This window comes from Hyla sarda, chromosome 1 (assembly GCF_029499605.1).
Source record: "Hyla sarda isolate aHylSar1 chromosome 1, aHylSar1.hap1, whole genome shotgun sequence".
NCBI lineage: Eukaryota > Metazoa > Chordata > Amphibia > Anura > Hylidae > Hyla > Hyla sarda.
Window position 1 is genome coordinate 375051369 of NC_079189.1, and position 18229 is coordinate 375069597.

Here is an 18229-nt window from a genome sequence, read left to right on the forward strand (position 1 = left end):
ATACACGTTTATTTCCCTTTGTGTGTATTGGAACTAAAACAAAAAAGGGAGGAAAAAAGCAAATTGGACATAATGTCTCACCAAACTCCCAAAAATGGTCTGGACAAAATTCTTGGCACCCTTAACTTAATATTTGGTTGCACACCCTTTGGAAAAAATAACTGAAATCGGTCGCTTCCTATAACCATCAATAAGCTTCTTATACCTCTCAGCCGGAGTGTTGGACAACTCTTCCTTTGCAAACTGCTCCAGGTCTATCTTATTGCAAGGGTGCCTTTTCCCAACAGCAATTTTAAGATCTCTCCACAGGTGTTCAATGGGATTTACATATGGACTCATTGCTGGCCACTTCAGAACTCTCCAGCACTTTGTTGTCATCCATTTCTGGGTGCTTTTTGACGTATGTTTGTGGTCATTGTCCTGCTGAAAGACCCAATATCTTGGACGCAAACCCAGCTTTCTGACACTGGGCTGTACAGTGCGACCCAAAATCCGTTCGTAATCCTCAGATTTCATGATGCATTGCACACATTCAAGGCGAAAAAGGAGGGATTCTGAAGAGCACTACTGGGTGGGAATGTTGAATGAATATCAAAGAATGCCAGCGGTAACACAGGACTGATGTTTATTTAAATGATAGTTAAAATGACACAGGACAACACGTTTCGACACGCACTTGCGCCTTCCTCAGGTCCACAAAAGAACATCAGGACTAAAGACTGTAAATTTTGTAGACCTGAGGAAGGCACGAGTGCGCAGCGAAACGCGTTATCCTGTATCATCATTTGAATAAACATCAGTCCTGTGTTACCGCTGGCATTCTTTGATATTCATTCAACATTCCCACCCAGTAGCGCTCTTCAGAATCCCTCCTTTTTCGCCATTTACCTTCCGTACCCCTCGGGACTGTGGACACAAAGGGACCAGAGCAGCAAACTGGCCACAACTTTTCCTGCACACCCTCATAGCCCATAAAACTAGGTGTGCTTGCCTCACTGTATACGTACAGAAGGTCAGTATAACACTTGGGTGGTGGTGCTGGGTATTTACAGTTGCTATCCATTTCCTTGGCTACTACATACTACACAAGAGAGCGCCCCACATTTTTCTCCTTTCTCCCTTTGAACACATTCAAAGCACCCAGTGCCAGAGGCCCCAAAACAACCCCAAAACATAATTGAACCTCCACCATATTTAACTGTAGGTACTGTGTAATTTCTTTGTAGGCCTCATTCCGTTTTCGGTAAACAGTAGAATGATGTGCTTTACCAAAAAGCTCTATCTTGGTCTCATCTGTCCACAAGACCTTTTCCCAGAAGGCTTTTGTCTTACTCATGTTCATTTTGGCAAAATGTAGTCTTGCTTTTTTATGTCTGTGTTAGCAGTGGGGTCCACCTGGGTCTCCTGCCATAGCGTTTCATTTAATTTAAATATCGACAGATAGTTCGCGCTGACACTGATGCTCCCTGAGTCTGCAGGACAGCTTGAATATCTTTGGAACTTGTTTGGGGCTGCTTATCCACCATCCGGACTATCCTGCATTGACACCTTTCATCAATTTTTCTCTTCCGTCCACATCCAGGGCAAAACTAGTTCTCTTCAGATGGACTTGTAACCTTGAGATTGTTGATATTTTTCCACAATTTTGGTTCTCAAGTCCTCAGATAGTTCTCTTCTCCTCTTTCTGTTGTCCATGCTTAGTGTGGCACACACAGACACACGATGCAAAGTCTAAATTAACTTCTCTCCTTTTTAACCTGCTTTCAGGTGTGATTTTTTATATTGTCCACACCTGTTACTTGCCCCAGGTGAGTTTAAAGGAGCATCACATGCTTGAAACAATCTTATTTTTCCACAATTTTGAAAGGGTGCCAATAATTTTGCCCAGCCCATTTTTGGAGTCTGATTTGACATTATGTCCAATTAGCTTTTTTTTTTCTCTCCCTTTTTTGGTTTAGTTCCAATACACACAAAGGGAATAAACATGTGTATAGCAAAACATGTGTTACTGCAATCCTTTTCTGTGAGAAATACTTCATTTTCTTAAAAAATTTCAGGGGCGCCAACATTTACGGCCATGACTGTATAAGGCCAAAGAAGAACAATTCAATTTGATGTCAAAGATATAAAGAATGTAAAACTGCAACAAATATGATATGTAAGAAGGATAAATATAAACTACTCACGGCTTTCCACCTGGGATGCCTGTCAGATTTGGAGGGATTCCTGGAACACGCATATGATGATGTGGGTCAAAACCAAATAGCTGCCTACAACATCATGTGAACTCTTTCAGTTTTTTTTGTCCAGTAATAGCCTTGGGTTCCCTAATTCCATTGCTCTTTTTTCTTTTCTTTTCTTTTTTTTTTTTTTTTTTTTTTATATATAACTTTCTGCATATGCCCCCTCAATTCCCAAGACCAAGATATATATATTACTATTTGGTGGACTATCTGTACTTAACCCCAAATAGTCACATGGGCAGGAACTTTTTTGCAGAATGAGATGTGAATACCATCTTCATGGGGTGTGGTTAGGAGGCTGCCCACACCCTCCTCTTTGCATTCACCCCACATTTTGCAAAGTTCCTACTCATCTGACCATTTAGTTTTCGAAACCTAGGGCTTTTACTATTTGGTGGACGATCTATGCTTTTTCTACAGGGAATAACATGAAAACATTTTTTGGACTAAATGCCTTTTTTATCGTCCCCTTACAAAATCTCATTACGATCTCACCCTTTTTTCTGTTCTCCTAAATTCCACAGAATTAAGAAAAACTATTTTAAGCATTTATAATGTTTGGATCATTTTTATTGCCGCATACAATACAGCTCTGAGGCAAGGCTTAGCAAACTGTACTGTGGATCACTAACTGACCCAGGAAATGTCACTGTCAGTGCAGCTTGCTGTTCAGTCCTCTTCTAATGAAAAGCATTGCTATTAGAAGTCTTTCTAGTGACGTATGACCATTGATTTATATCCCTTTTACTAGCAATATGTATGATTTGTTTTGTGTAATGGAATTACATTTTTTTCATTATATTGAGCAAGTTCAAGATCTGTTTACTTTCTCACAGCAGCAACAACTCCAAGCTCAGCATTTATCTCATGGGCATGGTCTTCCGGTGCCTCTGACTCCACATCCTTCTGGGCTGCAACCACCTACCATCCCGCCTATCAGTAGCAGTGCAGGATTGTTGGCCCTTTCCAGTGCCCTCTCTGGACAGTCCCACCTTCCGATCAAGGATGAAAAAAAGCATCATGACAGTGACCATCAAAGAGGTCAGCATGGGAACAAAGATAAATGTCAAGTGCCTGTATTATTTTGATTATTACGTGACTAATAATTTCTTCCATTTCTTTCTTTTTTTTTTTTTATTGCTTTCATTCTTTATTTTATTTGTGCTGTGGAAATTTGCTGGGCTTACCCCTTTCAGACAGAGATTCCATTAAGGTAAGATTTTGTTTGAATGTTTTTGTGTTTCTCCAGGTTTGTGCTTTATCAATTGTTCTAAAGCTTATGTGCAACTGAATATCTGTAGACAGCCTTCACTCTTGACTGGTTTTCTATTATTTTATTTATTTATTGTAAAGAAGGTCTTTATTAATAGAAACTTAGGTGGATAGGGCCCCTGATAAGTAAGTTTCCCCCCTTCGGGCAGCTACGTTCCCTCATCAAGTAGGGTAGGGAGGGCTCCCCCAGTATGTAAATAGGGCCCCAGATAGATAGATAGATAGATATATATCTATATATATATATCTATATATATATATATCTATATATATATATATATATATATATATATATATATATCTATCTATCTATCTATCTATCTATATCTATATATATATATCTATATATCTCTCTATCTCTATATAGAATGTTTCCCAGTAGGGATCGACCGATATCGTTTTTTTAGGGCCGATACCGATAATCGGTGGAGGTTAGGGCCGATAGCCGATAACTTATACCGATTTTCCGGTATAAGTTATCGGCTATTTATCCCCCCTCGACACCGCTGCAGAGCATTGATTTAAAGCGGGCGCTTTAAATCAATGCACTGCGGTGGCTTTTGCGGTGCCATAAGCGGCCGCCGCCGTCACCACCACCACCACCCGCTTCTCTCCCCCTACCTGTCAGGGTGGTCCGGGCCATCCATCCTCCCTTCCTGTAGTGTCCGGCGGCATTCCGGGTGGAGGGTGCACCGGTCCGGGCTGTCCTTCTTCTCCGGGGGTCCTCTTCTCCACTCCGGGCAGGCTCCGGCCTAGTACACTGCATAGACGCCACTGCGCAGTGACGCCGTGCACAGTGACGCACCTGACGTCACGGCGTAGCGGCGTCTATGCAGCGTACTAAGCCGTAGCCTGCCCGGAGTGGAGAAGAGGACCCCCGGAGAAGGACAGCCCGGACCGGTGCACCCTCCACCCGGAATGCCGCCGGACACTACAGGATGGATGGCCCGGACCACCCCCATTACGAGTAAGTTTAATATTTTTTTTATTGACTCGGAGGGTGGGGGAGGGGCCCGACCGGTATAGCGGTATGGGCAAAAATCCATTCCAGTATACCGCCCAGCACAAGGGGGGGGGCGGTCGCGGTGCGATGCGGGGCGGCGGATCGGGGGGGGGGCGGTCGCGGTGCGGGGGGCGGGGCTTTATCGGCTTATCGGCAAGGTAATTGCCGATACCGATAATGCCCAAAATCGTGATTATCGGCCGATATCTGCCATACCGATAATCGGTCGATCCCTATTTCCCAGGTTGGTTAGCAGGTAGGGCTCCCCAAGTAGTTTAAATAATGCCCCAGATACATATGCCCCCCCCCACTTGGTAGAAAGGTGGGGCTCCCAGACAGAGCCCCACAATAGTTATGACCCCCCATTACGTAGAGCTCCCCCAGTAGGTAGACAGGCCCCTGGATAGATATGACCCCATCAGGTAGGGCTCCCTTTTAAACAATTATCCTCACTTAGTCAGAACTTTCCAAACTTTTCACGGTGACACACTTTTTAGACATGCACAGTTTGGTGACACACTCCTTGCTATACCGCCAATTGCACGTATTGCGTTGCGCATTGACAATATCGCAGTATCAGCATTAGAAATGGGGCGGTTACCATCATTTCATCCCCCCCCCCCCCCCTCTTTATCACCCCCTGTGCCACATCTTTCCTCCCTTGATCCTCTCCTGTGTCATATTCCCTGTGCCATTTTATGCCCCCTGTGCCATTATATTACCCTTTCTGATACCCCCTGTACAATTACATTAATCCCCCTTTATCACCTCCTGTGCCACATTATTCACACATTCATTCACCAAACCCTCCCTCTTCTCTTGCTATAGGCTGCAGCATACAGTTGCGTTCTGTAGGGTTAAGTCATGGGGCAAGAGTGATTTCCCCTTCATATGTGAATTCTTCAGGCATTTAGCCTTGCATGCCCAAAGCAGGGCTGAATGCCTGAAGAATTCACCTGCCTCGCCAACTGCATGTCCCGGGCGTCGGGGGATAGGGTTTCCACACCCTTGTAGTCAGTTAGTAATTAGTTATACAACTTCCTTGATCATGCTGCCTTATTGCGGTATGCAGATACTTTAGTGACCCCATACGATGGAGCTTGTGTTTGTGTATCAACTGAAACCCCTCACAAGTAGACAGACTGCAGCTGTAGCTCATATGAAACTCTATTGTGTGAGTTAGGCTTTTTTGTATTTTGTGACCTAGTCAACAGCTCTGTTGGGGAGATTTATCAAAACCTGTGCAGAGGAAGAGTGGTGCAGTTGCCCATAGCAACCAATCAGATTGCTTCTTTCATTTTCCACAGGCCTCTTTAGAGGCTTGTGGAAAATGAAAGAAGCAATCTGATTGGTTGCTATGGGCAACTGCACCACTCTTCCTCTGCACAGGTTTTGATAAATCTCCCCCTGTGCCTCTATGAGTGCACAACAACAGCTAAAAAATATAGGAAGAGTTGTGCAGTTGCCCTTAGCAACCAAACAGATTTCTTCTTTTATTTTTTAGAGGCCTGTTTTAAAATTAAAGAAGTGATCTGGTTGGTTGCTATGGGCAACTGCTCTTTTCCTCTGCACATGTTTTTGCTAAATTTTCTCCCTAGACTCTGGTAAGAACGGTATGCATAACTGTAGTTGACATTGCGAGAGGAGGAGTGTTCTCTTTGAAGCTGGGCTCTATCAATGTTATAATAATGTGCTTTGTTTGCAGTCTTGGAGTATAAATGTTTTAATACAATTACATTGTTTCAGCCTGAGACAAAAATAGCCCAAACTGAAATAGATGTAACATAAGAAAACGACCTCTGCTCTGAGGCCCGTCTGCTTCAATTCAGTTTGTGCTTCTATAAATGGCCCGGAGCTCCCCCCTTCAGTCAGTTGACTGAGTTGATGGAGATACATGTGGTGATTGGGAAATTGTGGTTTGACAGATTTTCTGCTGTATAGTAGTTAGGTGGCGTCAACATCGGAGGCTGACTGCCAGCTTTACAAGGTGAACTAGTTTACTAATTTCCTTTAAATGTTTGCAGCAATGCCCGGAGTAGCAGTTAGCTGCTTGTTCTATTGATCTGCCTTCCCTTAAGTGTCTCCTTGTTAAGCGGGCTCTCTGCTGATAGAACTGTCTGTACGCGACTCCCGGTGAACTTGCATTTGCCAACCACCCGGGCCTATCAACCGTTTCCTCCGAGGAGGAATCATTTCTTCCTACAGAAGCCGGCTCCCTAACATTTAGCAGGTAATGAAGGAGACATAAATTTACCTCCTTTTTAATTTCTCCCTCTCCCCTGCTTCTAATGTGCAAACAGACAGTTTTGGTAATCTAAATAATAAGTAATTTTTGGCCATCTGTCAAAAGGGAAACTTCAATAGAAATTTAAATTAATGGTGCCTGAAATTTTTTCCTAGCGTCTCTAAAAGCCTCTAATGTGCAGAAAATTCTGTATCTGCTGCTTGTAATTAGTGTTGCATGTAATGAGAATATGGGCAGTGTATTGCCGGCCCCTGTGTAACATTTTTGTTATGGTAGCAAAATCTTGATTTATGAATGGCGTCGGGCAGGTTTAATTGTCGAAAGCACTTGAACTGGAGGTTTATTTTTGTTTTTTGTTTTTTTTCCTTCTCTTTTTGACAGTGTAGATTATTAAATAGGGCAGCATTGGAGAAAGCTTGTAAAATGGAAATTTAATCTCCCTGGATGCTCGGGCAATTAAGCTACATTGCTCATTGGCGAAGAGGAGGCATCGCCTCCGAGCCAAGCAAAACTACTCACCTGATTTTTATAGCTTTCATTTCTTTCCTTGTAAATTGCTTTTCAGTAATGTTTTTAATAAAGATGTATTTTTTCAGCTGTGTGGTTTTCATATCAACATCTGCCTATCTTTTTTTGGTTTTGCTTGTGATTTCCGGAGAGCGGATCAGTAGTAAGGTTACAAGTACTTATTTGTGGCTAGGAGAGGAAGTGGTATTCTGGTGTTCATGTGGACTGGGTGAAGTTGTAGACATTATCATAACAACATTCTCTGTTCTGTCTCATCCTCCGTGCTCTTGAATTAGGCGTGATTTCCGCTTCAGGCTGTGTCAGTTACTAGAGACTTTAAAAAAAATATATATTTTCAAATTCTTATTTTCATCCAAACAAAACAAGTGTTCATTTTTATCACTAGGTAGTGCCAAGGATAAAGGCAAATACATTATAAACAAAAAAGTGACAAGTTCTGCAAACTGACTACACTATGGAGTTACTAGGGACATGTCAAACTGTTTCATATTATTGTGAAATTATCACATTATAACCTATAGTATCCTATCCTAGCTCTATCCCATTACATATTTTGGCATCTTAAAGTGGTACTCCGCCCCTAGACATCTTTTCCCTTATCCAAAGGATAGGGGATAAAATGACTGATTGCGGGGTCCCAATTTCCCTGCTGCACCCGGCGTTCATTTAGAGTGTCTGGTGCAGTGCCGGAGGCTCGCCACGTCACCTCAATGCAGTTCATGGGAGGGGCCGTGACTGCCATCACGCTCCCTCCCATAGACTTCCATTGAGCGGGCGTGGCCTTGATGTCACGAGCGGGTGTGGCCGTGATGTCACGAGCAGGTGTGGCCGTGATGTCACGAGTGGGCGTGGCTGTGACGACACGATCCTCCGCATCGCAAGTCATCCGGCATTGAGTGAAGTTCGCTCCGTACACCGGATTTCTGGGGTGCCGCAGCCAAGATCACTCTAGTCCCCAGCTGCAGGACCCCCACAATCAGACATCTTTATCCCTTATAAAGCAGCAGCAGATACTGAAAATACCAAATACCTGAAAGGAACCTGTCACTATGTTTATTTATTAACTGGTGCAGGCAGCGCAATCCCAAAACACTATGGGGGACATTTATCATTCAATATAGACGTTTTTTTCCGTCTATCCTTGGTGCTTGAATGTCGCAGTCTTGTAAATTTTGCGACTTATATGCGACTTTTTGAATAGAAGTTTCCTAGCGTTTTGCGTAGCAGTACACCGTTTTCTGATTTAGACAGCTCTGCACACTTATTTATCATATGCCACATTTGTAATAAGTCGCAAAATATTGCGCTAACCCCGATTTCTAGGCGCAAAAGTACACATACCAAAAGCACATGTACAAAACCTCTCTACCCTGCGCAAAACAAACAAACATGCGCAGCCGCTGGGAATTCATTATCTAAGGTAGACACAGATGATAAATTACACACTGCTAAGCAAAAAGTTAGAAGGAAAAAAGATCGGTAAAAAAAAAAAGAGTAGGGTACACTTTTAATGATAAATGTCTCCCTATGATTTACTCTGAAATGGTCAGGCTTTTCAGAGAAATCCTAGATTAAAATACCACCAGGACTCGAGGAACTAGTCCCAAATGACTACTTACCAGGGTCCCAGATGCTGTTTTAGGACTTATTTTATTTACACGTAAAGTATCCTGTTCATATTTGATGTGCAGGATCCGAAGCTGCAGATTTGAAGCTGTGTTCAGTCATTAAGTGCACATTTGTGAGTTGTGTACAGATGCACAGTTTACTCGCAGACATGCCCCCCCCCCCCTGCTCCCTGAACTAGGCTGAGAGCGCAATGTCTGTAAATGAACTGCGCATTCACAGGTGCGACTCGAAGATCCCTGTGTGTGCGCTCGTAGTGGCGAATTGCTGCTACAAGCAGACAATGCAGGACACACGGGCACAGAAGGAGGCACACTCTAGAGACGGTCAGTAGCGCATATACTGTTCTTTTGCACTAGGCGTTACCCTACCCTTAAACTATAACACCCAAGCATCTCAAAGTAATCATAGTGTACTTGGATCATGCTGCTTGCACCACATGTATGCTGACTGCAGTTTTCTATATCTTAAAGGGATTTCGATCCCCACCAATTGGATGTCAATTACCTATTCTAAACGAATCCTGGACAACCCCTTTTAATAATGAGCAAAGTTCAGCCTTACTGATGTAGAGCTCCAAATACCATTCTTTCCATTAGTCTTGTGCATGCAGCCACCACTAGGGACACTTTCTGAAATGGATTTCTACATTAACTGTTGTTAGTAACTTAAGAATAATAATAATAATAATAGTGTAAAAAATACACTTTTAGGAAACTACACTTCCTAGTATAAATTTCCATAAAATGTTTGACAATGGATTACTTGTCTAAATGTAATTGGTCTGATACTGACATGTACATTTTCATGGCTTGCAGAAGGCAGTACATTGTGGGAATTGAGATGATGGACACACCGAGCTGAGCAGTTAGGTCATAACTAGGGATGTCCCGATGCCATTTTTTTTTTAAGACAGAGTACGAGTACCGATACTTTAATTCAAGTACGAGTACTTTTATTTTAAAGGGAATCTGACACCAGGGTGACCTGGTTTCTGGCGCTGCGTACTAGAGATGAGCGAACTTACAGTAAATTCGATTCGTCACAAACTTCTCAGCTCGGCGGTTGCTGACTTTTCCTGCATAAATTAGCTCAGCTTTCCGGTGCTCCGGTGGGCTGGAAAAGGTGGATACAGTCCTAGGAAAGTGTCTCCTAGGACTGTATCCACCTTTTCCAGCCCACGGGAGCACCTGAAAGCGGAGCTAATTTATGCAGGAAAAGTCAGCAACCGCCGAGCCGAGAAGTTCGTGACAAATCGAATATACTGTAAGTTTGCTCATCTCTACTGCTTACCGTGCTGATATGTGGGTTCCTTGTTGTGTACAATGGAGGCAGCTGCTGTAGTATGAACCTAGATTTCTCTCTTCTCCATTGGGCATAACATTTGCATTGGCGGCGAAACCGATGTCTCCGGAGCGAGATGTTCACATGGTGAGCAGCTATAGAAACCGGGTCACCTGACCTATCTATCTATAAATTCAAGTTAGTGTAGGTGACTCTGCTGTAAGATTGCCTTTAATAGTAGGTAGTATCCCCTTGTAGGTAGTATTTGCAGACAGACAACAGGACCCCCACCTGTAGCCAGCAAGACCTCCCCTTTGTAGACAGCAGGACCCCCCCCCCTTTGTAGCCAGCAGTGCCCCCCCCCTTTGTAGCCAGCAGTGCCCCCCCTTTGTAGCCAGAAGGACCCTCCTGTAGACACTCACTGTCCGGTGTCGCCGCTCCGCAGCCCCGTTCTCATCAATGCTGCAGCCCCGTTCTCATCCCTGCCGCTGCCCCCGTTCTGTCGTCCGCATAATGACGGCTTATGGAGGAGCATGTGACATACACGTCACTTTGCTTCCTCTGTAGCGCTACGCTGGGCGCAAGGGAGTGACGTGTATGTCACATGCTCCTCCATAAGACACCATAATGCGGACGGCAAAACGGGGGCAGTGGTCATGATGCAAACCGGAGGACGGGGCAGCGGAGTGGAGCACTCCACCAGGTATCTGATTTGGTATCGGGGACATTAGACGAGTCCCCGATACCATGAAGATACCTGGTATCGGCCCTGATACCGATACTAGTATCGGTATCGGGACATCCCTGGTCATATCCTGCAGTCTGGTTTCAAGAGCAACCAGCAGAATACTGAAAGCAGCTTCGGGTGGTAGAGAATAACTCCTTTTACAAAGCCTCGTAGCATTTCATTGTTTAATACAAATTTAAATTGTTCACATTCAATAAAAATAAACATACACTTTTATATTAATATGGTCAAAAAAAAGAAAAAAATGCTATAGAATAAGATTAATTCCAACCCCAATGACCTTTACTTGAAAAACACTATCCCTGTATTCAGATAGAAATGTGGGAGTTAATGTAAACATCCTGAAGGAAGAGAGGTATCTTTTGAAAAGACAGTTTATTGTAATAGTATTTAAAAATAAAAAGGAATCTTGCTCCTACACATCCCACCCAAGTGTTTTTTTTTGTTTTTTGTTTTTCCCCTTTTGTGATTCTAGAGCTTTTAAGAACACAACTTTAACTTCCCTCCAAGTATACTCTGATCTTGAACCTATTACATGTACGCAATGTGGCTCTTATATAAAAAAATTGACTGTGAATTTATAGTTTATTACTGCATGACATTACATTTTCCCATATATGTTGACCAGGGAAGTCCTCAGACCTCTAGATGTATGTGGCTAAATGGCAAAACAACCCATTCCTCTATAAATATATAGATATTTAAAATGGAACTACCAAGGGCAGAGTGTGGGCAAGCAGCACTAATCTAGTCAATCCTAAAATGGGATCCTGACCTCTAATCTCCTTATGTACTCCCAAAGCTTTCCTATTATCTGATGTATAATAATCCTCTGATAATTCAGCAGCCTGGGGTGTGGCTTTACTGTATGGGTGCTGCAGTACAAATCTCATATTCTTAAATCTTATGTTTCCCAAAATGTTACTTCATTCTGGAAAAAAAATGTTATGTCCTCTATAAAGTAATTCTGATCATAACAAAAATTGTATTAATTTAACCCATATAGGAAATTTATATTTATATTAAAAACATTTTTGTATTGCTTGTTTAATTTATTGATTGTTGCAACAATGACTAATAGCAGAGTTTAAGGTTGTGTACACATGTAGCATTTTATGCTGTACCATCACAGTACCTTTTTGTGTTTTTACTGAAATTTTCTAAATTCACAGTAAAAATTTGTGCAATTTTATCCTTATGCCAAATTGGTTTTTAAGAAAGATTATTACTTTGCAAACTATGTCTCTGTTCACATCCATGTCGTTGGTTTCCAACACCAATGCATATGACAACTTTGTGGTGGATCTGCTGCGCGATGGACACTAGTAATTGATTTATTATGGTGGCCCTGCAATATCTGTTGACAGTGATCTTTCACAACCTTCCCATACACATGAATGTTTGACTTGACAGAAAGCTCTGACGCTGGCCTATCTCTTCCAAAAAACGAAACGACTGTGCGGTAAAAATCCACCAAGCCTGTCCCAACAGGAGGTACAGTAGCCATACACCTTAGACGATCAGCTGAACCTGGTGTTAATGGTGGGGTCTAAGATGTATGGACCCCTTTTTATAATGAGGTCTGTCAGTAAATATGGTGCAGAGTGCAACACTGTTCTTTCCTTTAGCCCCTTAAGGACGCAGCCCATTTGGGCCTTAAGGACGCAGAAAATTTTATTTTTACGTTTTCATTTTTTCCTCCTCGCCTTCAAAAAATCGTAACTTTTATATTTTCATCCACAGACTAGTATGAGGGCTTGTTTTTTGCGCGACCAGTTGTCCGTTGTAATGCCATCACTCACTTTACCATAAAATGTATGGCGCAACCAAAAAAATACTATTTGTGTGGTGAAATTAAAAAGAAAACCACAATTTTGCTAATTTTGGAAGGTTTGGTTTTCACGCCGTACAATTTACGGTAAAAGTGATATGTGTTCTTTATTCCTTGGGTCAATACGATTAAAATGATACCCGTGATAACATACTTTTCTATTACTGTTGCGCTTAAAAAAAAAATGACAAACTTTTTAACCAAATTAGTACGTTTAAGATCCCCCTATTTTGAAGACCTATAACTTTCATTTTTCCGTATAAGCAGCGGTATGAGGGCTCATTTTTTGCGCCATGATCTGTACTTTTTATTGATACCATATTTGCTTATATAAAACTTTTTAAATAAATATTTTTATACATTTTTTTGGGAATAAAATGTTATAAAAAGCAGCTATTTTGGACTTTTTTTTTTTTTTTTACGTTCACGCCGTTCACCGTACGGTATCAATAACATTTTATTTTAATAGTTCGGATAATTACGCACGCGGCGATACCAAATATGTATATAAAATATTTTTTTAACACTTTTTGGGGGTGAAATAGGGAAAATGGGGCAATTTATGTTTTTATTGGGGGAGGGGGTTTTTCACATTTTTTTTACTTTATCTTTTATTTTTACACTGTAATAGTCCCCATAGGGGACTATTCATAGCAATCATTCGATTGCTAATCCTGTTCAGTGCTATGTATAGGACATAGCACTGATCAGGGTTATCGGTCATCTTCTGCTCTGGTCTGCGGGAAGGCAGATCAGAGCAGAAGACTCCCGGAAGACAGCGGAGGCAGGTGAGGGGACTTCCGGCTGCCGTGCTGGATGATCGGATCGCCGCGGCAGCGCTGGGGGCGATCCGATCATCCAATTAAGTGACCGCGATGCTGCAGATACCGTGATCTGTGTTGATCACGGCATCTGAGGGGTTAATGGCGGACATCCGCGGGATCGCGGATGTCCGCCATTACCGGCGGGTCCCTGGCTGTGATCAACAGCTGGGACCTGCCGCGCATGATCCGGGCATCTCTCCGATGCCCTCGGTTATGCTTAGGACGTAAATGTACGTCCTGGTGCGTTAAGTACCATGTCACCAGGACGTACATTTACAGCGCTCGTCGTTAAGGGGTTAAAAAATTGCTACAGTTGATAGAGACTCCGACACAGATCTGATCACACTAAATCATAGTTGAATTATCAGTATTTTTTGGCAACTAGGTTAAGATTACCCTTGCAGGACTATAAGGCTACTTTTGCCAGGTATTAGGATTCACTAATAATAATAAGTGAAAACACGAGCTATCCGAGGTTACATGGGGGGAAATGTTGTGTAGCACTGTAAATTCATATGGGATCTCTTGCTATAGCAATTTACATGCACTGGCACTGTACAACAGCAGTACCTTGTGCTAGACTTATAGATTCAATGACCAACCAAATAATTTCTCAAAAGTTTTTTTACGACAGTGAGCACAGCCTGGCGATAAGGTATCCTGTTTTTTTGTTAGCATATCCTGTACTCTACAATGTCACCCTCAGATCCTTCACATTGAACTGTTTGGAGTCATTTTTTGCAGGTAATACATAATCCATAATTGTGAGTTTTGTGTTGCTTATTTCTCTCGGCTCCCTGTGGATCCGGAAGGTAAAAGGAAAGGTATTATTTAGCGATGTCGAGCTATATTATCGATTCCTCTGGGAAACCTCTTCTGTGCTACAGTTCGGAGATAGATCTGGCTTGTATTTACATTTTCACCTATTGTTTACTTTCCAAGGAGTTGAAAGATAATTTGGTTTGAACAGATTCCCAGGTTAGACTTTGTTGCTGGAAAGAGCTGTTTGCTTTGCTTCCTACATTTTAATATTTTGGGTCGCTTTAGCAAAGAATAATTACAAGTTCCTATTCCGGAGCCGTGTAATACATTTAGTTTAATAGTGTCAATGTCAACCTGTGGGCATGCAGACTGTGGTGTGTAACAAGTGAACCTATTCCAATGAATGGCTTGTAACTGGTAATAATAATCATCTTTGGGACATATATCAATTCTAGGTGGTCAGTCATGGGGTGAGTGGACTCTGCTTTGTACATGACTTCCCACTCCAGACTCACACAGGGTAAATTAAGTAACAGAAGTCTAAACTGAGTAACTCAGCTAGAGTTCCAAAGGCCTTCTTTTGCTTATGCTGTCAGGATTGCCTTAGTATTTTACAGGTCGTATAATTATGGCCAGTGGATCAGGCATCCCCACAGATAGCTTTTCCTTGGGTATCTTCAAATCTTGGCCTAGTTGGCCTGCGGTTCTAAGAAAATTGTATTATACAACCCGGGAACTGAATGGTGTTTGGCCACACTGAGAATTATACTTAAGAATTGCTTTAAATGCCATTGGTTGAACATGCCTTTTAACTTTAATTGCTTCTGGTTATATACTCCAACAGTATCCCTTCCCCATACTTTACTCTGCAGCTTTGTAGGCTCCTGCTGACTGCTATATATAGCACAACTAAGCATTAAGGCCTTGATTATTTCTATTGTTGCCAAGGATAGAATGATTATAACCTACAAGCAACTAAACCACCATTGACTAGAAAGTGTACAATCCACATATACTCAGCCATATGAGTTCTTCTGGGATGGGGGAGCCTTAAACAGGTACTCTGCCCCTAGATATCTTATCATCTATCCGTGCAGCACCCAGCATTCTGAACAGTATGTTAAAACAGAGTTCACGCGGCGGGGGTCATGACATCACATGACATCACGTCCCCTCCATTCATGTCTAAGGGAGGGGGTATGGTGGAATGCCTGTTGTTGCCCGCCCCCAGCGCTGGGACCCCCACGATGTCTAGGGGTGGGAGTACCCCTTTAAATCTTCCTTCATTGTAGTTTTTTTTATGACATTTTGTATTTATTATCAATTTGTAAAGAGGATATCAAAATTAAAACTTATAGGGGATATCTGATCCCTGATACCTCCACCAATTATGAGGACAGAACCTTGTTCCCCCAGTGAATTAACTGCAAGTGCGCATGCTCTCCTGCTGCTTTATTAACTTTCTATGGGACTTCCAAAGATACCCGAGTAATAATAATTATTGGGAATTCCTCTATATAGCACTAACCTACTGGAGGGCTGTACAGACATTGTCTCTTTGAACCTGTGGTTTGGGATGTTGGCGTAAACTAAAGATCCTGGGGGAAAGCAACACAAATATGATGTGGACATAAAAACTCCAGTGTTGTAAGGCAGTGGTGCCAACCACTGAGCCACCATGCCACCCACTACATAGTACAGCACTGTGCTATCTTATGGATAGAGGGAGAACTCCTTTAAAGAGGTTGTGCATTGCCCTGACTTTCGGAGCTCCGCTCACAGCGTCCGGAAGTTCATTACTCCGAACGCTGTGTGCGGGCTTCCGTGTTCGCGGCTGCCGGGCGTGACGTCACGCCCAGCCCCTCGTGATGTCTCGCCCGCCCCCTCGTGACGTCTCGCCCGCCCCCTCAACAAAAGTCTATGGGAAGCGTGCGCGACCAACGTCACAAGGGGGCGGGCGAGACGTCACGAGGGGTCGGGCGTGACGTCACGCCCGGCGGTCGCGAACACGGAAGCCCGCACACAGCGTTCGAAGTAACGAACTTCCAAACGCTGTGAGCGGAGCTCCGAAAGTCAGGGCAGCGCACAACCCCTTTAAGTAATAGGGAACACGTTTGAAACAGCCAATAAATTTATACAGGAGGCCAAGTTGGGAATCCAGTGCTCTGGTTGAAGAACGCTGTAAACCCAGACTGTTGCTTGGGACTTATTGTTTGATTTTCAGTGATCGACAGTTGTCATTGTGATCCATTAGGGGCAGATGCCTCTTATTTAGACATTACATTGATGACTTCTTTCACTTTTTTTTTTTTTAGTCCGTTTTACAAGCTGATGGCTTAAAACAACAGACCTCTTGCATCGCTTGCTGTACTTTGTCTGATGTGCGCATTTTAATGGCTAGGTAAATTTTGCCTTGGTTATGCAAAGTATTCCATTGTTTGCAATAATGTGTTGTCTGTATGAAAAGGACACAAAAAGCAAAGTACAAGGGGAGTGGCGGTCTTTTCTGTTTGGACAGCATTAACCACATTGACTCCAGAGCTCTCTCCTGTCTATCCAGAGACACTTTACTGATCACTTAATTGATTTAGATCCACTTTAAGGTTTATGTTTGGTTTGATGGTCCCGTTGTGTTATTTTTTTCTTCTTTCTTTCTTTGCTTCTTTTTTTTGTTACCTCAAGCCACTCGGCCTGCTGAATAGCGAAATAAAATTGGAAATGTTAATGTGTGGCAGGCAACTGGGAGAGAATGAAGTCACCATGGTAACAAAGCTACTTTCTCGATGCTTTGCTAAGATATAGCTGAACTGGAAGCAGATGTCTGATCTGAGTATTTTGCCTCCTTCAATGTAAACAAATAACTTGTAGGCAGGTGTTAGAAATAATATGGAAATCCTATTAAGAGGCACTGGGTTCCTGTCAGCCAGGAAGCCCCGACCACAAAGGGAACTGTTGTCTGAATGAGCAGCAAGTCATTTCTCATTAGTGCTTTATCTTTTCCCAGGAAATGGCTGCTGCCTCTCTGTGTGCTCATTCTCCTGCAGTCTGAATGTAAGATGTTATTCATTCCGCTGTCATTTCCCCGCCACCCTGCCTCTTTGTTTAAAAAAAAAAAAAAAGTATCTAAAAAGCAGTTTGATGCTTTATTTTACAGTGTTGTAAAGAAATAATAGCTAAGTGGTTACTACTGCCATAGAAGCGACATAAGGTGTTAAATTGTAATAAAAAAATAAAAAAATAAAAAAAAAATATATATAATATATCTTTATTCTTTTATATATTCCGGATAATTTTGCTCTATTCTAGACGGGAGGCCTATTAACTGCCCTCATAGCTATCCTTCTGCAGCGCCGAGGGTACTAAAGTTCAGCGGCTACACTTCATTTGCATTTTAATGTCTTTAGCTGGAATTCCCTTCTGAGTATATAGACTATTGCATCGTTTTATGACTACGTAGCAACCTGATATGTATTTTGGGTGTAGACCTATTGTAACTTTTTAGTTATTTTATATATTTCTCTACACACAAGATGTGGATGGCGACGCTTCAGCATTGTAAATCAGCACTTCTGTGCCCATGACCCCCCCGAGACTGACTTTGTAAAGCTAATAATGTGCTCACTGGTGGTCTCCTGTTGCCCTGGCAACAGACCACAGGGCACAAGGTGTGTGAAATGCATGAATATCTGCTTTTTCTTTTTCTTCCACTTTTATTACTTGGCACCGATTTGGGCAGATTGGGCTGGCTTCTGCCTATGACATTGCGTGAACAGAAATAGGCTGAAGGGCTCCCCTGGGCCCTGCCCTCAGTGGTTGGCAGAATGGAAAGTGAAGTGAGATTTATCCAGGCAGTGCTTTCAGTA

At 42.6% G+C, this 18229-nt stretch overlaps 1 protein-coding gene across 6 annotated transcripts in view; it reads left to right on the top strand.

Annotated features, from left to right (window-relative positions):
* The window catches only part of LOC130275550 (transducin-like enhancer protein 4), a 129685-nt gene that overhangs the window by 55240 nt on the left and 56216 nt on the right, over positions 1-18229 (top strand). For 4 of the 6 annotated variants that reach the window (XM_056523640.1, XM_056523659.1, XM_056523669.1 and 1 more), the window contains 2 exons: positions 3080-3284; positions 3440-3456. The exons of 1 other annotated variant lie outside the window; for it this stretch is intronic. In XM_056523640.1, coding sequence (XP_056379615.1) covers positions 3080-3284; positions 3440-3456 — 222 coding nt within the window. The remainder of the gene's footprint in view (positions 1-3079; positions 3285-3439; positions 3457-18229) is intronic. One more of the 6 variants, XM_056523650.1, reaches the window with a different exon arrangement.